At 35.3% G+C, this 18,588-nt stretch overlaps 1 protein-coding gene across 1 annotated transcript; it reads left to right on the forward strand.

Annotated features, from left to right (window-relative positions):
- The first annotated feature begins 9,289 nt into the window (after positions 1-9,289).
- On the forward strand, positions 9,290-16,637 carry LOC106138148 (uncharacterized). The gene is made up of 11 exons (XM_060948695.1): positions 9,290-9,338; positions 9,578-9,703; positions 10,055-10,166; positions 10,572-10,715; positions 11,046-11,101; positions 11,284-11,373; positions 11,625-11,716; positions 12,016-12,124; positions 14,488-14,664; positions 14,900-15,090; positions 16,398-16,637. Exons 1-11 carry the CDS (start codon positions 9,290-9,292, stop codon positions 16,635-16,637), a joined length of 1,386 nt encoding a protein of 461 aa, XP_060804678.1.
- Positions 16,638-18,588: the final 1,951 nt, after the last annotated feature.

Below are 18,588 nucleotides of genomic sequence, written 5' to 3' on the forward strand. Positions count from 1 at the left end.
TACCGTCCCAAAACGGAAAACTTTAAATGCAAAAAATAAAATAACACATATTTTTTGTTTTTAGATTAGGAAAGCCTGTCTGCTCATCGTCAGTCTTAGTAAAACGAATCTGACATGTCGCCCTGCACTTTTTAAAACAATCACTATCATCACTTCACTATCAGTACATATTATAAATTCCCCTTATTTTCTCAGTCCGTATGTATGCGCTGATCTGGGAAAGTTGTGGACGGACGGATTGTGCTCAAATTGGAAATGTTGGAAACAGGGTTCTCTGAGAAAGGTTTTTATTTAAGTATAATGCAACCCGTGAGAAGCCGCGCGGGTCGCTAGTTATTAATTAAACAGTTTAATTTTTGCCAAACATTTTAAGGGCTAGTTTCTGTTATTTTTATGAAACTAGTTTTATATATAAAACTGAATCTTTTTAACGAAGCATATTGCTAAAGAATTTCCATATGCCTTTGACGAAGCATGTAGCCAATTTATGTTTTTTTATTAAATCCAACAAAATTAATGTTTAGTATAGACAAAGTTGAAACAAAGATGACGGAGAGCGAAATCCAGACTCGCCAAGCGAAGTGGCGGAGGACGCAACTTGAAACACGCAAAAATGAGAGAAATGGAAACATAATAACATGACATTAATTAATTAGTTTTTGTCATCAAAAACGCAAAATATAATCTTCACAAATAATAAAAATTGTCAAGGCATCATCAATAAAGTCATTACTTCTTCAGAAAATTGTTACGTCTATTTTGCTGCAAATAATGAACTTTCGCTGCAAATAATGGGTTCGGATTTTTACCGCTTTTTTAAATACTTCATTACTGCAAGATGAAATTGATATCATGTCAAACTTAAATAATAAAATATAATTAATATAATGTTACGTCAGGAATTAAGCCGTAGCGCGTTGGAGTGCGTTTAATTAATTCATTGTCCAATATCCGTTAATACCTCCCAGATTTAATAGTTAATTGCTCATGTGTATCGTTGAATATGAATATTAGTAATTTATACGCATTGCCACCAAATCCTATCAGGAATTGATTAATTGTGGTTTTAACACGTCCGTTTTGCTATTATTCAGTTGCAATTTTCGTAGTAAGAACTTACATTGGAGCTTATGAGAATAAATAAGTAATTACTCAAAGTTGCAGTGTCATGTAATTTTCGAAAGAATGTAGATTTTTGCTCAAATTTCATTTTCTTAAGTGTACAAGTAATATTAATGTCAGGTAAGTAATTCAGTTTGGCGATTAATTGAAGTCAGGTAGATTATAATTTTTTCCGACTTACATAACATTTTTCGATTTTGTGCATTGTGCTTTTAAAGACACGTGTTTCGTGTCTATTACTCTTTTCTAAACTTCCTTTTTTTGGGCTGATTTACATGCCAAGATACATTACATGCAAAGATGTACCTAACTGTAGATCAACCATTATATTAAAGACCTTCGAAATTACATTAATAGCATTGCGTATTTTTTAGCATTAATCCTAGATTACCACCTCATAACCTCCTTGAGATAATTATATCTTTATCTCTTAAATATATCTCCCAGATCAATAGTGACAAATGTGGCAGAAATAAATTCTGGCAAGTTTAGACTTTAGAAACATATGGTACCTACACACGTTGTAATAAATGGTCGTATAAAATTGGGGACGGGCTGTGGTCACATTAAAATACAGTCGCCATGTGATACATATTAGGTTCCCTTCTTCTGGGAGCCTTTGTTTATTAACCTCTGGTTTTATGGCGTTACCGGATCCACCGAGCTGTTTTTATTAATATATTTCTCAGTTTTATATGTAGGTACGTATATTTATTCAATCATCACTTTTGCCATAAAGTTCCATTTTTGTAATATGTTGACTAAACAAAAGTGTTCCTTCGAGCCGGATCTGTAGGCAGTAGCTAGCGAATATTATAAAATTTTCAACATCTTTATAGTTAAGTGGAAGACACGCGCAGCTCCACCCGCGCGTACAACCAAAATTTTGCTCCTTTGGGGATTTTAAGAAATCCTTTTAGGGTAGGTATAAGAGACCCCACAAATTTAAAATTTCTAAACACAGTGGTTTGGGATGTCAGTAACGAAAGAGATGTACACTGTTTTTTTTATTAACTAAAACCTCTTAATAGTTTAACCAGTTCATAAAACTGAACAACTTTTACTATGCGATCAAACTCGAAATTAGAAAAAATAACAACTGCCTCCTTCATACAAAAGGTGCAAGCACAAGTAACCGAAATGCGTATATGAAACAGCTTTTATTTTCACAATTTTTTGTTGGCCACATAGCAAAAGTTGTTTAATTTGATATACTAACGACTAATTAAGCTATTATAAGGATTTTAGTTTAAATAGATTTGCAATTTGTCGTAATTTTTTTAATAATTGTTTTTGAATCTCAATTCTATTACCAAGCCAAACAGCTGAACGTGGCCTATCAGTCTTTCCAAGACTGTTGGCTCTGTCTACCCTGCAAAGGATATAGACGTGATTATATGTATGTTTTTAATAATTTACCGTCTGATAAATTGGTGTTGGTTGCAGCTCGTTAGTCCGAACCGAGTCTGTTACCGAATGCACACGTTGATAGTAAAACCTACTTACAATATACGTGTGCTTACATTGAATTTTGAATAGATCCCTTTAAAAAAAGCAAATACGGAAAAACTAAGCAGAAAAACGAAAATCATAAATAAACATAAACATTGTGAAAAGATTTTATATGAATATAGAAATTTTGGTGAAGTTTGAACACTTCACTAATCATCCCTATCACTACATATAAAGTCTTATTTTCTCTGTCTATAGGTATATATGCGCTATTCTCGGAAAGACAGATTTTGTTCCTGTTTGAAATGTAGGAAACAGGGTTTTCTGAGGGAGGTTTATATCTATATCTATACCGATATTTAAAAAATATTATACTTATACTTTAAATGTTTTACCATTTTTCTCATGCGACCTGATACCCAAAGGCAAACATAAAGCTTAAGGGTACTTTTCCACCTGAGATGTTAAAACTAAGCTTCATACTACATATATATTTGACAATTTCCACTGATTCCTTTTAATGAAGTGAGTAAGATATGCTACAAAAGTAGGTGAGATGCGCTTTCAGACATAGGCAGTACAGTGGGAGATCTGCAGCTAAAAGAATTTCGCCAGTAAACAGGGTTTGTCCACAGTATTGCGGACCTACCATATCATTTATCTCTGATGATAAGCGGGTCTCAAACAATACCACTGAGAGAATAGTGTTATGAAAACTATATATTACAAACTCCCGCGAGGACGCCCGCGTATAGCGAAACATTCCGTTGATTCCCGTGTCCATGGAAATTTCAGGAAATTCTCTCTAACCACTTAAGGAACCCACATGCCAAATTTCAAGTCACTCAGTAACTACATACATAAAATCATGCATTCATCCCTGAGGGACAGGCAGAGACATCTTTCCACTTGTCAAGATTCCTGCATACTTCTTTCTCTTCATCCACATTAATTTGTCTCTTAATGCAAGCTTGGTAAGAGCTTTATATGTAAAGGTAAGTCTAACCTATATAACTACTTTACAGCGTACCTACATTCACAACACATATTCATTCATATGAAAAAAAAAAAATATTGGTTGGAATATCAAAGGCACCCATACGCGCCCATAGCAACATTATCGAACATTTGGTGAAAAGGCACCTTTAGACCATTCATCCTATTGGCAAAACATCCGTCGTATCTCAAACATGGTATTCCGATCCACACAATTTGCAAAAGAAAAGCGCTCAAGCGAAATGTCTTGGAAATGTAGTAAGTATAGCAAGTTGAAGAAGCGTGAACGTGATCCTCGCAGTATGTGAAATGGAAAACTTTCATCCAAGGGTCAGAAATATTTGAGAGTAGAGTATTTATTGATATAACTTTAAATGTTAAAGAAGTTACCTATCTGAACGAATAAAGAATACGTGATTATTATTGACACAAAATGAAACAATGCGTAATATACAGGGATAAATTTATAAAAGTTAAATTAAGTTAAGTTAAGATATATGGTAACAAAATTGATCTTAAAGGACTAAAAAGACGAGAACTGTATTAATTAAAACTAGCCAAGAGTTTTACTAAGCTATATACTGTGCCTACATTTAAACAAACTCAACGTAATACAAAGTTCAACAAATCTCTTAGTGCCCAGAGTTTATAATCTTTCAGAGCAAAATTCAGTTCAAACAACCCTTTTTAAGTAGGAAGAAAGTTAAAAGACAACTCCAATATTAAAGAGGTCTATTTTGTGACTTCTCTCTTCGTCGTCGACTTGTTAATAATAAAAGCGTAGTAATAAAATGACAAATTCAAACGAGTAAATAGCACATGTACATAGTATAGAACCACCAGCCTACTGAAAAAAAAATTCTCTAGTAATAAATATCTAGTCTTGTCTAGAAATAAATGGTGCCCTTGTACTGAACTTCTCCGTAGACTAATTTCTTGTCGTATTTTTTCCTTGATGTACATCACTACATAGTATAAAACAAAGTCGCTATTTTAGTCTGTTTGTCTGTATGCTTAAATCTTTAAAATTACGCAACGGATTTTGATGCGGTTTTTTTAACAGGTAGAGTGATTCAAGAGGAAGGTTTTTATGTATAATTTTTTCTGAATTTTGCACCCGTGCGAAGCCGGGGCGGGACGCTAGTAAAAAAATAAATAGTATACCGTCATATTATTAAAACTTTAATAATAATTAATCGGTCCACAAGTTGTCCAGAGAGTTGTATAATCGATGAACATAAGTAATTAAAAAGATCCTGAAAAATTAAGAACGAAATTAAACGAGGAGTTCTGGAATAGTGTAAGAGAAGTATTGAAAGTTACCAAGCCAAATGAGAAGATTATTATGTTAGGTGATTTTAATGGATGGGTGGGTGTAAAGCGTGATGGATATGAAAAGGTGCTTGGTGCGTTTGGTGACGAAAAGGTGAATGATAATGGAAGAAGTGTATTAGAAATTTGTCTAGAGTGGGATCTTTTTGTGTCGAACTCAATGTTTCAACATAAAGAGATCCACACCTACACAAGAGTGGAAGGTATTTTAAAAAGTATGATAGACTTTGTGATTGTAGATGAAAGATTGAAGAACAAAGTGCTGGATACCCGTGCATATCGCGGTGCTGGCATTGACTCGGACCATTTACTGGTGATATCCCGGATAAGGGGTATCTTCAATCGCTGGCGGCACAGGGTAAGGGAGCAAACCAGCGCTTTGGAAAGAGTAAAAGTAGAAAATTTGCAAGATATGGATGTAGGTAAGAAGTATATTAATAGACTGAAGGATGAATTTGAAGATTTAGAGGAAATGAGCGATATTGAAGATGGATGGAAGGAATTTAAAGAAAGAATTGTGAAAGTAGCTGTTGAAGTGTGTGGTGTAAGTAGAAGAAGGAAAGGAAAAAATCACAAAAATGCGTGGATGAGTAAAGATGTGCAAGAACTTGTGCGATTAAAGAAGAAAGCATGGCTGGATTTGTTAGCAGCAAAAGCTAACTTAAGAATGCAAGAGGTTATAGATGAAGATGTGAATGAAGCACGTAAGGAATATAAGAAAATGAAAGATTTGGTTAAGAAAGCTGTGATTAGAAAGAAAGAAGAGTATAAAGAGGATTTTGATAAAAGGCTATCAGAAGACTTTCAGTCAAATCTGAAAGTATTCTGGAAATCCGTAAGGTCAGCCCGAGGAAATACTATAACCAGAGAGCTGACTAGGATCAGATGCCAGGATGGTAGCGTTGTGAAAGGAGAAGAATGTGTACTAAAGATATGGAAGGACTATTTTGAAAGTTTATTTGAAAAAAAGGAAGGAAATAAGAAAGATTTCTGCTATAGCGAAGAAAAAGAGAATGAGATGGAAGGCGAAATTGAAATGTTCGAAATTGTGGAAGCACTTAAGAGTATGAAAGCGGGAAAGGCTGCTGGGTGTGATAGAGTGTCGGTCGAGATGCTTAAAGCAGGAAAAGGCGTAGTAGCTAGTCAGTTGTACTGCCTTTTCAATTTGTGTTGGAGAAGCGGCCGAGTACCAAAAGATTGGTGTAAGGCTGTTATCGTGCCACTTTACAAAGGAAAAGGGTCACAGCTGGACTGCAAAAATTATCGTGGTATAAGCCTGCTTAGCGTCGTCGGCAAATTGTATGCTAAGGTATTGATTAATAGAGTCAGGAATGAAACTGATGACAAAATATGGGATGCTCAAGCGGGATTTCGAAAGGGAATGGGATGTACTGATCAGGTCTTTTCCTTGCGGTGCATAGCCGAAAAGTTTTTGGCCAAGAGTCAAAAAGTCTATTGCACATTCGTAGATCTGGAAAAGGCCTATGACAGAGTTGAGAGGAATGAATTGTGGTCAGCACTTTCTATGCATGGGGTGAGCAGTCTCTTAATACGAGCACTGAAATCCTTATATGAGGATTCGAGTGCTTGTGTCAGGATAAACGGAGCGCACACTGAGTGGTTTAAGGTTGAGAAAGGCGTTAGGCAAGGATGCGTCACCGTGGCTGTTCAACCTATTTATGGATAGCTGTTTGACAGATTTGAAAGAGTCTAAAAGTGGATTAAGGATGAATGAGTTACTCGTCAAATGTCTGCTCTATGCCGACGATCAGGTTATACTGGCGTCATCAGCGGAGGAGTTACAGGAGATGGTAAACTGTATGCATGAAGCTTTAAAAGAGAAAGGAATGAAAGTGAACGTAAGTAAAACTAAAACACTGGTTTTTGAAATGGAGAAAGAAATGACAGCATGTAATATTTTGATTGGAGGAGAAAAAGTGGAGCAAGTGAAAGAGTTTGTATATCTAGGATCAAAGTTTACATCAGATGGCAAGTATGATAGTGATATTGAAAGGAGAGTGAACGCGGGGAACATGGTGAATGGAGCTTTGCATGCCTTTATGAGCAGTCAGAAACTATCCAAAAAGGCTCGACTGGCTGTGCACAGGGGCGTGTTGGTCCCGACATTAATGTATGGGAGTGAAAGTTGGGTATGGCAAAAGAAGCATGAAAGCAGAATAAATGCAGTGGAAATGAGAGCGTTAAGGAGTATGATGGGTGTGAAATTGAGTGACAGGATAAGGAACAGCGTGATAAGGGAATGTTGTGATGTGAAAGAAGATGTAGTTACAGGAATAGAAAAGGGTATGTTAAGATGGTTCGGTCATGTGGAGAGGATGAATGAAAGCAGGTTGACTAAGCAGATATACAAGGAGAGTGTGGAGGGAAAGGTCGGAGTAGGAAGACCTAGACGAACGTATCTTGATCAAATTAAGGACGTCCTGGTAAAGGGTCAGGTCAAAAGTACCCGAAACCGCCGAGCTTGTATGAAGAGAGTTATGAATGTGGACGAAGCGAAAGAAGTATGCAGAGATCGTGGCAAGTGGAAAGAGGTAGTCTCTGCCTACCCCTCCGGGAAAGAGGCGTGATTTTATGTATGTATGTATGTATGTAAAATTAAGAACTTACGCCTTTTTAGAGTCGGCTAAAATAAGCTTCTTAAAAAGAAATGCGTGAGGTTTTCCATTTATAAAACTTGTAAAGGAGTTATAATTAGATTTAAGTAATGTGACGTAAATAAGTGATACCTTGTATCCAATTAAAAAAAAAACTATTCTATTCTACTTATTTTATTATATTTATATTCTATTATATTTTTATAATAGAAATGTGAGGTACATACGAGTACATAGATATTGCATCTATATTAAATCGATCGGTAACATTGCATACGAAATTTAAGTTATTTAGATATTGTATAATAGAATTGATTGTAATATATAATAGGCACACATACAAAATAAAACAAATTGTTTGAAACACCAAGGATGATACGCAAAATGCTTTAACGTAAGAAAAAAATTCACGCTGTTCTTGACCTAAATTCTCTCCATTACACTCCATCGTCTCCTGGGAAAACCGCTGTAAATAAATCAAATGTGGCAGGTGCCACTGTTTGCATCATAAAAATATAATGATTCCATATTCTATGGTTAATACATATTTAGAAAAAAAAACATCGTTGCTCCTATATAAATAACATACATGAATTAATTTACATTTTTGACTGAAGAAGATTGCAGTAAGGTTGCTGCCTTTTATATTTTATTACAAGTTAGTATTGTAAAATCGTCCTACCCGTGCTTTGGTGCAATTAAATTAGCATAGCATGTTGAATTGTTAGACAGAGCCAACAGTTTTGAGAAGACTGAAAGGCCTCTAGCCAATCGCACACAAGAAGAATCGCAAGTTAATTAGCCGTTCCCTTAGTCTCCTCTTACGACATCTATGGGAAGAATATCGAGTGGTCCTATTCTTAGTACCAGGAATAGAGCACATATAACTTATAACAAAAATTAAGTAATGTAAGTTTATCCTATCCAGGTAATTTCATTCGAAATGTTGGATATAATCTGGTTGATTTTGAAGAAGTGAAATGCTCGCCTTCTTTGATTTCCCTAGAGGTGAGGCTCAACCTGTCGCCGGTGTATTATGGATGATAGGCACGCTGATACATCGAGGGCTTAGCGTGAAACACACTGACTTATTTTCTGGATTATCGTAAAAAATAATGAGAAGAGAATTTTGTTCTTTTACACGAAAATTTGCCAAAGTAACCTTAAAAAACTACATATATGATTCTCATTTGTATTATTTTTGCAATTTTCTGATATAAAATTGGGAAATAGTGTCAAAAGGAAGAAATAGGAAAGGATGAAAGAAAAAATAATTTGCATAAATATAATTGTGTACCTTTAAGAGATCTTATAAAAACTTATTTTTATGATGTAATGGAACATCTACTTTTAATACACCTACTGAAATAAAAAATGCACTTTTTATTTCCTGAGAATCAATCAATACCGTCTCCAAAATTCATAATTAAGTGGATACTCTAATAGAAAATCTAATTTATTAATTTATGTATATCAGTGAAAAAAACTATTAGGCGAAACTTTAAAAAGAATCTGATAATCTTTTAGTTATACCAAGATTTCGAATATGACTTGGAGGGAACAATTCTAAAATACGTGTACGGCTCACCTGCAGATATATAAGAGGCATTATTGAGAAACAATCGATTCATTTGTGAAAGAAAGTAATCATTATTCACAGCTTCGCATTTTTTCGTCATAGGATGCATCAGCTATACCTAAACATCCGTTTGAAGAATTGTACTGAATCACACAAACATTAGACATAAATATCAGTTTGTAAATTGACGACGATGAGGTTATACGTATTCCTTCTTATTATCATTTTGTCCAGCTCCTCAGGTATGTGTTGAATTATTTAAAATCATGCCATTTATTATCTTGAACAATTTTTTCATTTTCCAAAAATAAATAATCTTAAATTTAAGCAGTCTAAAAAGCACCTAAATAGTTTATTCAAACATGAGGTTACTAAGGTAAAGATGTAGTATTATGAACAAAAAAAAAACTGTTAGTAATAACCTACAATGGATTGAATGCAATATACCTACTATTACTTATAATTACCATTTTTTCTTTAGTTTACCTAGTATTGGGTTTAATACAAGATTTAGCCATGTGCCATGTGGACTTCACCCTAAAACCCGTTGATGGAATCGTTAAGATCCACTCCTTCAAGTGGTTAGGCTTTGTCCAATACGTACACAGTAAGTATAAACTGTATAAAATTCGAATATTCTTTTTTTGCCCGGACCTTCAGTACCGTAGGATTTTTAAGAACAAGAAAGAGTTACTTTTGTTCGTGATAATTCCTACGGTGTTGTTGTTGTCTAGTTACTCATAAGGAACTAGTCGTTGTATCTTTTTACCGTAATATCATAAAAAATAAAGCAAATAGATTTGTTAGTACTACAAAATATAAAAGTATAGAAAGGTGTTCTAAGATGGATTTTTCATCAAAGTATGGAATAAATAAAATAAAGCCTTCACGGTATACAAAAATACCATACACACGAAAAAGTGTAATGTTACAACTGTTACAAATATTCTTTTTAAAGCGACCACGGGTCTTCCTCACCACAGCAAAGCGCCAAGGGTAGTGTTAGTCCAAAAAGAGTTCGTTCTGGGCACTGCCACCGACATGCTGCATCTGCCAAAGAACTATAAGCTGTAAGTACAATCGTTTTTGAAGTTTTACTTAATAGGCCATATTGAGGTTGACTATGGAAGAATGGCTTTCTGCCTTAATCAACCAGCCATTATAATAAAGAGTAAGAATGGGTGGTTGCCTCTGATAGTAGAATTTTTCTGCTGTTTGTCTCTGTTTTGTCCTCTTAAGAAAGAGAGAAAAAAAGTTAAGACAATCGTATAATTTGCAATATTAATCGCGACTAGAAATTGACCCACAAAAATAAGTTTGTTTTTCATTGCAATCTTTACAAATAAAAAATATAAATTTAAATTATATATTTTGGGTTACACTTTAAATCCCGTAACACCTGCTGGTGTTATTAAATAATAAAGATTAACACTGCCGTTAGTATATATTCTTACGAACGTATATTTTCTTAACAGTGGAAATGTCATATTTGGTGATTACGAGCAAGAAGAAAGCGACTGTGACCTCTCGAAGCAGCAAATCAAGATTGGAATGCAATGTCAGCGCGCATACATCGAAATGCCTTACACTACTATACTACCGCATCCGGAGTTCTCAAGGTATCTATGAATAAAGAACAGGCTACACCGTCGACGAGCGAGCAAGTTGACAGTCAAGCAAAGCGAACGAGAATGCAATGGAGCAATGCAGTTCACACCGCGAGCGAGCGAGCGAGCGGCGAGTAATCCAGCTTTGAACTCGGGGTTATGTTTGAACAGATTGACAATTTCATGACCTGCCAGCTGAGTTGCTAGTTCTCGTGATAACCGATATAGACTTAACTTAAGCTCATCTTACTGTTGGCTGCATGAAGCAAACTATGAAAGGAGGTGAAACGATTAACGATTAAACGATAGTTCAAATTTGACCGACCGAAAAAATTGTTTCAGGTTTGGTGTAGGAAATAGTCTTGCCCTTGTTAAACTCCTTCGACCCATTAAATCAAGTATGTATAATTGTATTATTACCTCAATAATAATTAATTAGGCAGATAATAATGATTAATGCAACTAAATGTAACTTCATACAATGAAGCACATCGAGGAGGTGATATAAATATCAATGTGAATACAAATGATTTTGATGAACTGGAACTGAAACGGTACATTAAATTATGTTTTTTTTTAGACTATATGGTGCCAATATGTCTACCAACGATTATTGAACGGGAAAGAAAAAAAAATACCAGAGTTGTTTTTATGGTGGATTATTTGAGTAGTAGGTATATTTAAACGTTATTGTTGAGAAAACGTTAAAGTTATTATTATCTTTTATTCAATATCGAATAACATTGTAAAAATTACATACTCATCTTAGAGTAAAAAATACTAACTAAATCCTCAAAAATTATTACTAGCTCATCCGGTGGACTATCATTCTACGGGTTTCTTCCTATAACAAGCAAGGAACATAATAGTAACGTAACAGTAGTCCGTCATAAAAAATAAAATATATAAATTTTCTTACAGCTGTACCGAGAGATTTTGATTCCGAGAAAATGGCAAAGAAAACTTTGCGACTTTATACTCATAAAGAATGTAAGAAGCACAGAATAAAATCGGTAAAGTATTTTATTTCTTATTTTATAAATACAAATAGCCAAAACGTAAGCCTTGTTATAGTGCTCTAGGAATTTTGAAGTTCATGACAGGAGTTTAATAAATTTACCTATTCCAAGTGGTTTTTTATCCATAATACTAAATTAAATGCAGTTGGTATCGATTGAATAATCGTTTACGTTCCAATTTTAGTTATAAGATTTTTTAGTCGACGTTAGCAGAACGGATTATTACGAACACACTTTTTCTACTGTCTTATAATACCTAGTTGATGATATTATATTGATTGGTTAATTTCCAGAGACTTGGCAGCGAGGGTGTGACCCATGTTCTCTGCAGCTCTGGGTGCGGGGTACGGCCCGGAGCCCCCATCGTCAGCCACTCTGCTGATGGCACCTTCGAAATTATAGGTTCAAAAAAGTTTTCATTTATAAGGAATATTTCTAAGTAACAATTGAAGAAAGAGACATTTATAGCTGTTATTCAGCATCAGCAATGACGGCCTGTGTGGCGCAGCGGTAGTACGCTTGTCTGTGACACCGGAGGTCCCGGGTTCGAATTCCGGCCAGGGCATGATGAGAAATGAACTTTTTCTGATTGGCCTGGGTTTTGGATGATTATCTATATAAGTATTTATCTATATATATAAAACTCTTCCGTTACTGAGTGACTGACTGACAGACAACGCACAGTCGAAACTACTGGTCGTAGACAGCTGAAATTTGGAATGTAGGTTCCTTGGGATATGTAGGGGAGCACTAAGAAAGGATTTTTGGAAATTCAACCCCCAAGGGGGGGAAAAGGGGTAAAAACGTTTCTATGAAAAATCTTATTCCTTGGGTTTATAAACTTGAAACTTGGCATGAACACGTACATAGGCAAGTAAATATGTTTGACATTATAAGTTTTTTCAAACTACCCTCCAATCGTGATTTAGGGGGTGCGATTGGGTGACTGATTTATTAACGCACAGCCGAAACCGCTCGGTATAGGAGTCTGAGATTTTGAACAGAGGTTCCTTTAGTAACATAATTAGTAACATAAGTGAGCACTAAGAAGGGATTTTTGAAATGTCAACCCCCAAGGGGGGGAAACGGGATAAACTGAGCCGGGGCTGCGGGAAAGTTCTAACGAGATACCGTGGCCCCGGAACGCAAAGGGCAACTGAAGGAACGAGGTGGGTTTTAGTCAGTAAAAGTCTGACACTCCCTTCCGTTCCACCCAGAGCGGGAGAGGTCATTTGATGATTTCCCATCCTTAAAAAAAAAGACTTTGTATGACAACTTTCAGTCGTCTCTTTAACATACATAATAACATACATAATTATGTACATACATGCATAGCATTAATAACATCACGCCTTTAAATCCCTATTTTGTGTTAACACTACCCATACATACAGGTACGAAATTTGTCCGCATCCATTTTCACCTAAATTCTTAACGTTAATGAGATTTACTTTTTACTAGCTTTCCGCCCGCGGCTTCGCCCACGTGTAATTCGGTTATATATAGCGTTTTTTAATGATCTCGACAGTACAGACAGTTGAAGTATAGAAGTTAGGAGTTGAAAGAAAATTCTTACGAAGTTATACGTACATGTGAGGCTATTAGGTTGACCTGATAATAAAAAGTAAATCTCATTAACGTTAAGAATTTAGGTGAAAATGGATGCGGACAAATTTCGTCTCTTCACTTGTTTCCTTTTAGCTGTTTGTATGGGTAGTGTTAACACAAAATAGGGATTTAAAGGCGTGATGTTATTAATGTTATGCATGTATGTACATAATTATGTATGTTATTATGTATGTTAAAGAGACGACTGAAAGTTGTCATACAAAGTCTTTTTTTTTAAGGATGGGAAATCATCAAATGACCTCTCCCGCTCTGGGTGGAACGGAAGGGAGTGTCAGACTTTTACTGACTAAAACCCACCTCGTTCCTTCAGTTGCCCTTTGCGTTCCGGGGCCACGGTATCTCGTTAGAACTTTCCCGCAGCCCCGGCTCAGTTTATCCCGTTTCCCCCCCTTGGGGGTTGACATTTCAAAAATCCCTTCTTAGTGCTCACTTATGTTACTAATTATGTTACTAAAGGAACCTCTGTTCAAAATCTCAGACTCCTATACCGAGCGGTTTCGGCTGTGCGTTAATAAATCAGTCACCCAATCGCACCCCCTAAATCACGATTGGAGGGTAGTTTGAAAAAACTTATAATGTCAAACATATTTACTTGCCTATGTACGTGTTCATGCCAAGTTTCAAGTTTATAAACCCAAGGAATAAGATTTTTCATAGAAACGTTTTTACCCCTTTTCCCCCCCTTGGGGGTTGAATTTCCAAAAATCCTTTCTTAGTGCTCCCCTACATATCCCAAGGAACCTACATTCCAAATTTCAGCTGTCTACGACCAGTAGTTTCGACTGTGCGTTGTCTGTCAGTCAGTGACTGTCAGTGACAGTAACGGAAGAGTTTTATATATATAGATTATCAGGTCAACCTAATAGCCTCACATGTACGTATAACTTCGTAAGAATTTTCTTTCAACTCCTAACTACTATACTTCAACTGTCTGTACTGTCGAGATCATTAAAAAACGCTATATCATTAAAAAACGCGACGACTTCAAAAGTATTCTAAACCTGGAAACAATGATGTCTGTGGATAAAGCAAATATAAGTATAGGTACCTCTTGAATAGTGGCAAGTTGAAGTCACATCCAAGATCTCTAAAGAAAGACTAAATACTATGTATGTAAAAACGAATTTAAATTCCAGGTATAGCAGCAGGTGGCGGCACTTGCACTCGGCGGACCATGAGGCGTCGACTCAATAAGGAACCACCTCTATATATAGATGTTTACCCGTATGTCTCGTGGATAACCAACGTTATCACAGCGCACTTACTGCCAAAACCGTATCCACATAATTTCAAATTGGCTTCTGACGGTACTGGTGAGTAGTTTTTAACCATCTGGCGTGAAAAGTGATTCTGGTTTCTAGTTTAGTGTTTGTTAAGAGTGCTGTCGGCAGTCACTTTGTTACAGTTACCTCAGCAAATCATCGAGATTGATGGGCCCTAAAGTGTTGCCGTTTAAGATGCAACTATGAATACACAAAGATAACAAGAAAGTACTAACATAAAATTAAGATTTGATTCAAATCTTGATTATTTTAAAACGAATTTCAGGGCTGACTGTCAAAAAAGGTGGTTACTTGAGAAAGAGAAGACCACAACGGGAGGACTGGAGTGCCAGGTACTTCGTATCTGGAAAAACATGCTTTCAAAGTGTTAAAAAACAACGGAGACACCACACATTCTACGTGGAAAGGTTCGAAGTAAATGCTGATCCACCGGGCAAAATGATTGTTAGGTTGGAGGTAAGAGACGCTGACTTACAATCCATATTCATGCTGTTACATGTAAACTATACTTTTTATGAAACCGAAATTCTGGCTCTTACCCTTTCACATCTGAACAACAACCTGAAATAGAAAGAAATTTAATTTTACACTAGCTTTTGCCCGACTTCGTCCGCGTTAATTTCGAGTTGAATCTACAATAATGTGAAATAAAAAATATACTAATCATATGAAATATTAACTTAAATATGTGACCTTACCGAGTAAATTATTTTTGATTTTCAGTTTTTTTTTTAAATAAAATACTCAAACAACACAAAAAAAATTGTTTTAATAAAAAACATATCTTGTTTTTGTTGAGACCCGAACATGGACTGCCAACTTCACAGTGTCACGCGCCAACCACTGGACCATCAAGGCCGGTGCGGTGGTGTCGAAATTAAAGTAGACTAACAAACCAAAAATCTTTTTACGTGAGAATTACGCATGTTATGTGCGGCAAAACCAGGATATTATCGAACTGATTTTCAGTTATATTTATATGTTAAAGGTATGTTAAAGGTATAATGCTGTCGTACAATGATAAATGACTTTGTATTTTAAATTTCGTAACTTATTTGCAGGCAAACTCATGCCTTGAGTTCATTCAAATGTCGATAACTTTTTTTAGTGAACCGATTTTTATGAAACAAACTTTAAATGTTTTTCTGAGTTTAAACAAAGCAATTGGTGAAAATTTTAAGTAAATCGGTGCAGTACTTTCGGAGATAAGCGTGATCATACATAATGACAGACAGACAAAAAATTGTATAAAATTTTTTGCTTACTATTATTCATTCTAAGTGTCCCTCTATCCATTTCAATCAAAAATACTAAATGTACAGACAAAATATTTTTACTGTTTTATTATATGTATAGATGTATGGATCTATCGCCCAAGACCAAACATATTAGTACTGCGTTTTTTCTTGTATTTTTTAAGGTAGATCATACATCCAAAATAAAACAATTTGAGTCACTTACTTAAGTAAGTTTTCATCATCTGCTACACGCGACTTCACCCGGTAAAAATTTGGTTAAATTAAGAACCTTCTCCTTCTTTGAAGTTGGTTAAAAACGTAAGCAATACCTAAACTTTTTATGATTTAAAAATAAATAATTTACCAAAATAACCTTATATTATATTAACCTTATATATGCAGAGATCGTGGCAAGTGGAAAGAGGTAGTCTCTGCCTACCCCTCCGGGAAAGAGGCGTGATTTTATGTATGTATGTATGTAACCTTATATTATCGGTACCTTGTAATAATTTGTATTTTTTTTAGGTATCTGCCGGAATATACACAACGATAGTATGCGTAAAATTGCTGCTTCCCAATAGGTTCTACAGACCAAAGATCGTTGGAGTCGGGGGCTACAACATATCTGTTTACTTCGAGACTGATTGGTTTCCTTACACCTTTTACTTTTCTCTTAGTCTCACTGGCAAGAAGACTACAGAAACAGATCTAGAAGAATGGCAGTATGAACTCCCGGAGAATTTCCATGGGAGACCGTGGCACTAAATATACAAAAAAAAATAACGCATCATTTGTCCTGAACTCTGTAATAATAAAATCTTGTGAGTTAAATACCACTTTTTAATTTTTAACCAAAGTAAAACCGCATACAGCATACGGCAACGGTATAGAATAACGGCAGTAAGAATTAGAAAACTGACCACAATCTGTCATGTAAGCAGCCAAATTAAAAGAGCGACTTGTGTTATTTTAAAAGAAGCCTTGTTTGTTAATGATTCTTCTGCCCATTTATATTTCAAATATTTCGAAGAAGCAGTTAGGCCATATTTCACTCCGAACCGTCACGTATGTATAGTGAGCCACCATAGTATTGTAGATGTACAAAAGATGGTACACATTTCTATGTTACCCACTGTACATCAAATATTCTCGTTCGTCATGATTTTGACATTTTCAACTTAATATTTTTTATTGATCAAGGTTCAATTTAAAAACTAGTAAAAAGACACAACTTTATGTCTTTGACAAAAGACTGTCCTTTTCTATTTAAAGTCTGGCCGTGCCAGGTGTAATTTAAGTCCAACGGGATTTACCGAGGCAGAGCCGACAATTTAGTTCTTTGTCCACCAATTTTCAAGCAAAAACCTTTGTCCTTATTGTGTGTGCCCATGCCAATTCAAATCAAAAAGAAGATTCCGACTCCCGATACATTGTATTGGGAGAATAATTTTCATTGCAGTCATGACAGAGTCAACACGACAGTTTATGGTATTCAGATCAGAAATTGTAACAAAGATTTTATCAAAAATAAATAACGGTATAATAACTTTGAGAGAATAATGTATTTTTTATATAAGCTTTTATTATGTAACACGATACTGGAAAAATTCGCTTACCATACCATGCGCACAGTATTTGCAATAAACGACTAATTTTATGTACTTACCATGGCTATATTGAATTTAATTGAATAACATTCTTGAAAAATAAACCCAATTTAATTGTAGGTAATTCTCGATAAAACGAAATTATATATCACAATCACACAACCAAATATTTTAAGTTTTTAACCTTCGTGAGGTAGACAGAGCCAACAGGCTTAAAAAGACTGAAAGGCCACTTTCAGCAGTATGGCCTTATGATGGATTGAAATTCAAATAGTGACAGGTTGCTATACCATTGCCTACAAAAACAATCCTCTCAGTTTATTGGCTAGTCGCATAACGACCTCCACGGAAAAATTATGATTCTAAAGGGCCGGGAACCACTCGGCAAATCAAAACAAACCTTGGTTTTTTTTATCATTTAATATTGACTAAAGTATTGTTGAGTTCGTTATCGATTCCTCTGTGTCCGCGGAGTTTGTTGCGGTTTTCTAACTAGTTGAATATTTCACTAGCGCATCGAAAAGTTCCCTATAAACTCCGCGAAACACTCGTAACTGAGGAAAAGTCGAAAATTGTTAAGTCTTACTCTCCCCGCTGTTTTGCTGTATAATGGAACAAAACTAGGTAAGTATCAAAGTGGTGTGAGATAAATTTATTTTCTTTCTGATAACCTAACGATCAGTTTTAATGAAGACTACTCTAACTTCACTAATTATTAATTTTTTTGTAAGTAGGGATCTTAATTTCAATTCAATACTTTCCTTAAACATTATAAAAATTACAGAGTCTACCTATCAACCAATTTACAGAGTCATGGAGACTCTTAATGGGTAATCTACCATACATACATGTTTTACGTCTGTAACCCCTAAGAGGTGGATGGCGCCAACCACCTCAAAAGGACACGTCCAGTTTGATGGCATAATAAAAGAATTAAGATTCAGATAGTGACCGGTTGCTAGCCTAGCCCACCGCCTAAACATTTTTGTTTTAAAACTGGCCTTTCCCTTAATCAAAATAATTTAGATCATGGGTTACACATAAGGTTTCCTCAAAGAAAAGAACACAAATAATATCCCCAGAATAAAATAATTAATCTAAAAGTTCTG

This window comes from Amyelois transitella, chromosome 3 (genome assembly GCF_032362555.1).
Source record: "Amyelois transitella isolate CPQ chromosome 3, ilAmyTran1.1, whole genome shotgun sequence".
Taxonomy (NCBI): Eukaryota; Metazoa; Arthropoda; class Insecta; order Lepidoptera; family Pyralidae; genus Amyelois; species Amyelois transitella.